We start from the raw sequence: 9,786 nt of genomic DNA on the forward strand, positions 1-9,786 counted from the left end.
CTTTCACTTTTACATTAAATTTACGACACTGTGTCTCAGAATGATGAAGAATAACTGGTCCAGTTTTTTGTTGCTTCAAGGCTGAAAAAAGTCCTTATTTTTGTATTAATCTAAAGATTATTATCAAAAAACTCCAGTTGATCCTTAAACTGGGAGTGTTTTTTATTTTTACCAGGGGAAAACAGATATCTGCAATTTCATCTTCTATCTGTTAGCTTCCTGCTAAATGCAATAGTTATAATTCTTAATTAAAGCTCCATCATATCTTAAAGATCTATGTCGCCCCAGCAGAGCTCTTCAAGCTCAGACTGTAATTGTGGCCCCTAGAGATTTACAAATTAGAATGGACGGTGAGCCTTCTGTCATCTTATTGGAAACAGCTCCTGGTTTATTGTTTGTACTAAAACTTTTCTCATTTTGTTCTGCTTCATTTTATCAGAGTTGGGCTCTGTAGAGACACCGGCCATGTTTACATGAGTTTTAATTCCTCTTTCATTCTGAATGAAAGTTAAATCTTCTTTAAACAGATGAATAATGACCATGTAAGCACCTGATCCTGAATGAAAATGACAATTTGAAATTAAATTTAACTCCAACTGGCTACATTATTCCCATTTGAAATACGAACGGATTAATTCCTTTCGCATGTAAACGTTCATTCTACTGTAAGTTAATTCGGATTGTTCTGCTCATGCTTGTTACCTTGTCTTGTCCCAAAGATGTGTCGCACAGTCTTCTTCCCCCTATCTGTGGTACGTTATCTTCCTTCTCCTCAGCTGCTGAAAAAGCACGCTGGTGCTTCAAAAATGTAATCAAAATCAAAGCAAAAATGATTCTTAATACGTGTTTTCCGTGTTGTAGCCAAAAGTACGAGAAGCAGGAAGTAGTCACAGTTAAGTATGTCACTTCTGCCCTCTTTCCAATCAGAACCCTTCCCAACCCCTACATCTAAAGCATAATTAAGTACAAATAAACATGTTTACCATGTAAACCTCAATTCAGAAATATTATTTACATGTAAACCAAAAAAAAAAGAATGCTTCAATTCAGAATTCATTCTGAACAATTAATTCTGAATTTAAAAAAATGTCACATAACCATAGCCACAGTTCCCATATTCCATTACAACACAGAGGTTCAAAGCTACAGCCACATCAAAAAGCAATGTAATCATCCTGAAATAGTTTTTTTTATGTTGTAGTTAATTTTTTTAAAGGCAACAGCATATTTTTAAATTTGTGCCATGTGCTATTTTCATGTTTTCCTCACCAGTACTACATACACTGATAATAAATTAGCTTAACAAATCTCACAAGTACCTTTATTAGACTCCAAAAGCAGGCAGAATTACCTTGCAGTTGCAGAAATATTCTCAGGTGAATATGGGTAGGCAATTTTCCAGCAGAGGCATGAAAAGCAGGCGCAGGACTCAAAGGGTTAACCTCAGACAAAAAGTTTATGTCTTCTCTGACGCATCGTGACATAATTACTCTGATGCACAGTTTTTAAGTCAGGCATTCATGTCTGGCGCTCATTTAGAGACGCAGTTTAAATACAAGGTTATAGAAAACAGCCATAAATCAGTGTCCATGTCATAACCATAATTTCTGATGCTCCAGTATCAAAAGCAATTGCCTTAAATCTTTGATGCATCATGTCCAGTACAGTGTACACCTCTATTTAAAGGCAGTTTTCTAGTATATTCATGATAGAAGATTGTATATTTGTACTTTTGCCACTTTAGTGGACATTAAGAGAGTCACCCATTACACTGACACTCGCTGAAGAATAAACATATATAGTATAAAATCTTATACATACATACATATATGTTATTACCATGTTTATCTCAGTGATAAACAGGACAAGAAAATGATACTAGTCCATTTTTAAGAATATTTCTATTATATAAATATGATTATATATTATTTTATGAATCTTTTTATAGAATAGATCAAATAAATTAACTAAATAAAAAGTCAAATAATAAAGACAAAGAAAAGAGTCTGCACATGTCTGTAGAAGTAAAATATCATATGTTACAAGACATGGCATTATTTTTTAAACATTCATGCATCAGGGTGTTGAAATGACTCCACTCTTACAAATAAGTATTTAGATTTTTTTTATTTAATAAAAAATAACCAAGCATTTGAATGAAAAACAAAACATATTTATAAAACGTACTCAAATATTCAAAAGCAAAAGTGCTTTCAAGAGATAAAATCATGAGGAACATCACAGTTAATTGTATATGTGCTTTTATACAAACATACAAGCATATTCTGTAAAATGATTACATGGTAAACTCCTAATCTTAAACTAATCTGTAACAAAAATCATCAAACACCTGAAGAAAGAAATGAAATACTGTACAACACAGATAACTCAACATTGCACCTACATGTACAGTAGCGGCGACTGTTTTTTTACGTGACTGAAATAAAGTCAACGAGGACATGTTTTGTTTATACATAGAAAAACACATTTTGTTTTTCATAAAATGCGTAATACGCTTCATACCTTTCATCCTGTTTATTCCCTTGAGTGCATACAGAATACCACAGTCAGCCTGAGGTTTCCGTCTGAAAGTGCCTCTACACAACGAACAAGCACACACACGTGGCCATCTGTACACAAACACACTCTTCAGTCGCCCTGCGCAATTTACGCCACTGGGATGTAATCTAGCTGGAAGAAAAGGGGTTTGTCTTAGCTGCGTAAGTCTCTGCTGGTGTTAACCAAAACTATATAATCCCTGTTATTCTGTTTACGCTCCATCTCTGTACAATTTTAACATTGCTAAAAAGGCCTGTAACTGGAGATATTACATAATATTCACAGTTCATACTTATATAGTGAAGCATCTGATTAGCAGTGGGCTTAATTGTCCATCAAACACCTGCAGTGAAAACAACAGTGAAACAGTAAATCTGATCAACTACAGCCTATTTAACTCAAAGTAAAGTATGTACAACTTCATTCTTAGACAAAAAATAATGTGATTATAATACATTCCATGTTAATTAGAGAAACAAAAACCAATCTGAATTCATCAAAATGCTTAAGAAGTTCAAAAGTATCAACCAGCAAGTCTTTTTTTCATGCCAGGATGGTGACATCCCGAACACTTGTGTCATTAAGGTCATACCCTTCAGTGTTGCACTGCATGCTGGGAGATGGCTTGGACACGGGACAAAGGAGGGTGCGGAAGTATCTCCTGAAGGTGTCCGAGAGACACGCATAGAGGATGGGGTTGGTGCAACTCCACGAGTAGGACAGCAACACCATCAACTCAAAAGCCCTGGCGAAACTCAAGACAAGACCATTTTGATACAGGGAGCAAAAGTTAAAGGTGTAAAAAGGCAGCCAGCAAATGCCGAACACAACCACCACCGCCACCACCGTTTTGGTGACCTGCTGTTCCAGTCGTTGGCTCTCGTGGTTCAGCGCTGAGACTTGAGCTCGCTGAGACCGCAGGGTGAACAGCATACCTATATAGGACGCCATCATGACTGTGAATGGTAAAGCGAAACCCATGACAAAGGTGTAAGACAGGACGCCAAGCCACCAGGTGTCCGAAACAAAGTCCGGTATGCACAAGCCTCGGTCGGCCGAGAAGTGAAGCGCCATGGGAAGGATGGTGATGAGGGAGAAGAGCCACAGGAATGTAGAAACTATCTTGGCACAGCGCGGCGTCCTCCAACGAGCGAGCCGGAGCGGAACGGCCAGCGCCATGTAGCGGTCAATGCTCATCGCCGTCAGGCAGAAGACGCTGGTGAACTGGTTGATGCCATCCAGGACCATGACCACTTTGCAGGCAATGTCGCCAAACACCCACTGGTTCTGGAAGTTGTGGCTCGCTATGAAGGGGAGACCCACCATGAAGAGTCCGTCGGCGAGAGCCAAGTTGAAAATGTAAACAGTCGTGGAAGATGACATTTTGTCCAGTTTCAAAATGGCGATGATGACGAGGGCATTCCCAGCAAGTCCCACAATGCAAACCACAATGTAGAGGATGACCAGTGTGATGCTAAAGCCATCCATGTTGTCGTTAAAGTAAAAATGCTCCTCCACGAAGGTGTGATTGTACTCCATATCTAATAGTAACAAGGCATCCATTCTATCTGATCTTCAGCTCTAGATATTGATAAAAAAAAAAAAGGTGGGAAATAAAAAATAACTCTTGACTCTTCCTGAGTTAAAAAGTTCTCAACTCAAACAAGTGACCTTTAAACCAAACTTTATCTTCCAGGATTCATTAGTTCCCTACATCTGCTTAGTTGTTCCTTCTTTTTACTCCCCTCTCACAAAAAGCAAGTCTTCTCTCTTGTAACCAAACACACTCCGTCAAGCACACACGTACACAAAGTCAAACACTTACATAAAGCAGCAGTACGGAGAACAGGAGGACTGCAGCTCGGACGCTTGCCTGACTGCTCTTTCTCCTCGGGAGCCCTTTTATATCTCTTCCCCCCTTCGGTGTGAGAGGAGTGTGTCTGGTGCTGCATGTGTGGGATACCCTCCCCTGCACCTCCCTGCCCTTGTTCATCGGTCTTCGAAGACTGTGATGTACTCCAGCTTAGCTCACACCCCGTCTGCATTGGTGTTTCCAAGGTAAACCTTGGCCCCCCATCTGCTGCAATGCACTTGTTTTCATAACTTTTCCTCTCATGTCTTTCTTTTCTCCCTTCTATTTCTGTTTACATCACCCCTCCTCGACTACCATCCATTTTGAGTCACCACCCACCCACCCTCTTCGTTTGCAGCCTCCTGTGCTTCTCATAGTTCAGTAGGGGGGTCATGCAACTAAACCTAAACAAGATATTAGCACTATCGCATGGCTCAGGCCACCCAACTTTATGGCAAAGACGGAGTTAATCTGGCCACAGGAAAGAGACGTCTGCAATTTGTTTTCTTTGTTTTCTTCTCTTTTTTTTGACATTTGACATGGGACACCATTCTTTTTCATCAACTCCTTCCATCATCCTTCAACCCCCAGTTTTCTTTATCTTCTCAAGGAAAGGAACGCAAGAAATGGTTAAAAAAAAAAAAGGGGAAAGGAGGAAGGGAAGGAGAAAGATGCAAAACAGAAGGAGGGAGAAGGGCAGGGAGGGGTGAGGGTGGTGTAAACTGAATGAGGGATGACCTCCGTCCTGCTGCTGTTTTGACACGCATAGCTAGAATACCCCAGAAACATCAACCAGACAGTCCTGTCGCCTACCGTCAAAAATCGGCTTAAAGTCAAGTTTCTTTGATTTGATCTAAACTTGCTAACACTCATCACACAATCTCATTCATCAGGTTTACTTGAATGTCCAAAACACGCCATCTTTCGGCCTTGAAACCGCCTCCAGTGGAATCCAGATAAATGCCTTTGCTGTCTAAATTCCTGATTAGGTTGTGGCTTTACCTCCCCTGAGGGACCGACACCTCTACACACCAACCTGAGCCCCCTCATAAAAACACCACCATAAACACTTTGTTTAATGGTGCTAAATTTGGACACGTTCAACAGCTTCGTGTTTCACGGGCAGTATTTCACTGTGATGTTTGGGCAGACATGCTGGCATCCGTGTCCACGTGCTGCAGATCTGTCAGGATAAACCTTGTGGAAATCATACGTTTCCCAACATTGGCAAACTTGAGGCTTACATCATTATGCTTCAGAAGCTGAGCTTTTAAGGAATCCTCTCTTCTCAGGTCTGCTTGCGCCTCCAGGACTTTGCTTTCTTTTCTCCTTCCTCCATGCTCACTTTGCGTGACACGAAAAGATCTTTACTCCCACTGGCTGCAGCTTCGGAACCACTGCCATTTCTAGCGCTCGCTTGTGACGATGTTTTAGAAAAAGCCCAGGATGAGGTTGACAGCCTGAAAAATCCAATATCACTCTTTGTGAGCACAAGTGAGAGCAGCAGTCTGAATGTTTTCCTGTTGAGAGTCTCAGAGCTGCTCTCGACATATCGAAACCATTATTCCATTTCCCCCGTCACTTTTTCACCACCCCTTTGAGATATCAGAGAAACAGCTATAAACGCCTTCACCTTCCAACCAGGTTTAACAACTCAAGTTGGCCTTAAAGGAAAATTCTGTCATTTTTTCAATTTGTCAGATTTTACAGGCTCAACAGACACTTTATTACACCTTGCTCAGACCAGGTGCCACCCATTTTTTCCCTTCATACGGCTTTAATTCTAAGAGATTTTGCTCCATGATGACACAAAGCATCTCACAGATTTGATAAGGATATTCCGTTCCACCACATCCCAAAGTTGCTCTGTTTGACTGAGATGTGGTGACTGTGGAGGCCGTTGGAGTACAGTGAACTCATCGTCATGTTGAAGAAAGCAGTTAGAGATGATTTGTGACGTGGTGCATCATCGTGTTGGTAGAGTCCATCAAAAGATGCATCACTATGCTCAGAAAGGGATGGATATGATCATCAACATTGCTGATCCAGGTATTAAGCTATATAGCCAAACATTTTTTATTTGATGCTTACAGTTTCTGAGATAATTTGCAACATTTTATGGTAAATAATAAAAAAAAAGTTGCTTAAAACCCTTTTGTACACAATCTGATACTTGTCTCCTGCCACCTAATGGAGACCAGGAAACCGAACATTTTACTACACTGATTCTAACCCATCTTATGGTAATAAATGGTACAATACATTTTTTTTTTCAAATATTTTGTTAAAGGGCCAAATAAGGACTTGAGATTTAAACAAATTCTCCTCAGTCTTTTAAAAGGTGAGCTTTGAAGATATAATTTATGTTGAGTTGGTACAGAGGCCCAATGTGTGCCAATAAAATATCCCCCACACCATTATACTACCACCACTCTTTCATGTTGTTTACGCCTGTCTGATTGTGATCAATGAAATGGAGACTTAACTGACCAGGTTACATTATGTCCATCTTCTGCTGTCCAGTTTTGGTAAGTCTGTGTAAATTATAGCCTCAGTTTCCTGTTCTTGGCTGACAGGAGTGGCACCCGGTGTGGTTTTTTGCTGCTGTAGACCATCTGCTTCAAGGTTGGACATGTTGTGTCTTCAGACATGTTATTCTACATTCCTTAATTGAAACCAGTGTTTATTTGACCCCCTGTTGGCTTTCTGTCATCTCCAAAGAGTGTGTCCATTCTCCTCTGACATCAGGAAGGCATTTTAGTCCAAACAACAGCTGCTCACCTGATATTTTCTCTGGAAATCCCTGTAGATCAACAGTTTCTACAAAAACTGAGACTTAAAACCATGCCATGTTAAAATTCACATAAATCTCCTTTCTTCCTCATTCTGATACTCATTTTAAACTTCAGTAAGTCGTCTTGACCATGTCTAAACGATTTGAGGCATTTTGTTGCTACCATGTGATACTGTGATGTAGCTGGTGTACTTAATGAAATGAAATCAGAATTGCACTGAGCGATAATGTTGGGATGGGTAAACTTTATACAGTTATATTGTGAAAATACACGAGACAGGGCAAAATAAACATTTTTTTTTTTTTATCTGAAACCGACAGGCTCAGATTAATATAACCGTCTGACATGGAGTGTGACAGATCTGCTTCAAAGCCTGACAGAAGTACTTTCTTGCCTTGAACAGTTCGTCACTTATAACTGTGGAACATGCTGGATTTCTCACAGAAAGGGTGTGTTAAAATCATTTAGTTACAAGTTACTCCTTTATAGTCATTTTTACAACTGCAACTTTTTCAGATCCTGACAAAGTATCATCTTAGTATTGTCAGATGTCCTTGCTTAGATGCAGAACACCAACTAAATCATTGTAAACATCATTTTTTTAAATACAGTTTGTTGAGGAAAGTCTTGACAACAGGAGGCTTCATCTGCATTGAAAAAAAATCCCTTATTTCAATGCATTCCACTGCTAAATGTCTATCACAACTGTTGCACCCGTACAACAGTGTTAAAAAAAATGTCATGGATGGTGTTTTTTCTGGCCTTGTAGGATCATTAAGGCTTGTGCAAAAATTTGATGGGAATTCTTCAACTGTTTTTGAGTATTTCTGTGTTGATGTAAGTGGTAAAGCAACACTAATGTTTTACAGAAACCACAACACTTTTGATACTAAAAAAAAGACTTAAATGAAACACAGAGACCATTTGTAGCTTGCATGTGTAACAGTCATTCCATCAAAATCCGAGTCAGGCTTTTATGGAATGGGCATTGTCAGTAAAATATGTTGCATGGAGTGGTGGGCTGCATACTTTCAGCATGCTGGAATCTGGACGCTCCATGTGTCTTTTTATCTTCTTTATGGTTTATAGGAATCGGGCTATTTTTATTCTATTGTTTCCCAGCAACACTGACAATGTACCCCGACTCACTCAGTAACTGAGTAACAAACGTGTGAATTTCTGGAGTTGCAGCATAGAAATCTTAAATATTTAAGGGATAGCAGGACTTGTGTGTACTCTTCCATCTGTGTTGCATTTACAAGCACCACCAGTTTAAATAGTCGAACTGATGGGTTTACCTTCTCCAGAGAGATTTATTAACTCCTGTGTTTCACAATAACTGGTGATTTCATCATTAACATTATTATTTTAGAGTAGATAATGAAAAATATAACACTTGATTATTTATTGATTGACAGAAACCTGATCGCTCCCAAAGCAAAACATAGTAGTTCCACAATACTGGTTAAAATCTTGCTCAGTTGGGATGGCTTTCTGACCCTGATGCCTACACAGATACACACTCATTGATGTCCTACATCTTCTTGAAAGTGTGTGTTATGACATCCATTTTCAGTGTATTGCTGAGGCCCAATTATGCTTCCTTATGTACATAAATGGGGACGTTCATTTTGAATGTTGCTACACGTCACCACCCATCAGACTTCCAAATATCTTTTAGGTTGCCATGGTGAGTCAGTTCATCCATTAGTGGGGAGTGCTGAGTTCAGAGATGACAACAGTTGGTGGTGACACCACCATGAAGGGGTTTATAACTGTCCAGAAAACCATGAAGGTTTTTGCTGTTCTTCCCGACTTCTTCCGCGTTGTCTTTGGGTGCTTTTCATTTGGTGGTTTCTGGATTGTCTTCTTCCTGTTCTTCTTCTTCTTTTTCTTTTTCCTGTTCTTCTGCTTGGTGGCTGCGTGTGAGCTATCAAACTCAACGTCAAGTAACAGATTGCTAAATACCTTGAAAACTGAACAAATTACGCACATAACCAATGTAGGAGACAGACAAAACTGTCCCTGTGAACCAGTGGTTCATTTGTGTAGAGACTACTAATTTCAGACCCAGCTAGTTAAGTTTCATTGTCCTTCTCTTCTTCCTTTCATTTGTCTACGGTGATGTGAATCACACATGGTTATAATTTTTGCCTATCAAATGGGCTTTGATCTAACTTAAATTGTTTTATACTTTAAATGTTTTTTAAATGTTTTTGTTTTGAAATGTGACCAACGTAATATTTACTTTTTAGGATATGTCCAAACATCTCATGCAGGGTTTATTGATAAAATGTAAAACTAACTGTTTGATCAAAAATGAACTGGCATCCCATCTCTGATGGACTGGCGACCTGTCCAGGGTGTACCTTGTCTCTCACCCAATGATTGCAGGGATAGGCTCCAGCTTCCCTGCGACGCTAAATTTGACTAAATGGTTAAGAAACAAAATGGATGGATGGATGGATGGATGGGCATCCAATTTACCACCATGTTTCAGAGACTGATTTCTCTCAAAACCTAAAGTTTCCCATATAAACCAAGAGATTTCTGTTTTAGTGTCATCCAGTCAACATTGTT

The 9,786-nt window shown here is 39.5% G+C and overlaps 1 protein-coding gene across 1 annotated transcript; it reads right to left on the bottom strand.

Moving 5' to 3' along the window:
- Positions 1–3,102: 3,102 nt before the first annotated feature.
- On the bottom strand, positions 3,103–4,122 carry LOC306771227 (somatostatin receptor type 2; the record flags this gene model as incomplete). The annotated part of the gene is made up of 1 exon (XM_079260344.1): positions 3,103–4,122. One exon carries the CDS (start codon positions 4,120–4,122, stop codon positions 3,103–3,105), a length of 1,020 nt encoding a protein of 339 aa, XP_079116470.1.
- Positions 4,123–9,786: the final 5,664 nt, after the last annotated feature.

Source organism: Telmatherina bonti (genome assembly GCF_933228915.1).
Source record: "Telmatherina bonti genome assembly, chromosome: 21".
Lineage (NCBI taxonomy): Eukaryota > Metazoa > Chordata > Actinopteri > Atheriniformes > Telmatherinidae > Telmatherina > Telmatherina bonti.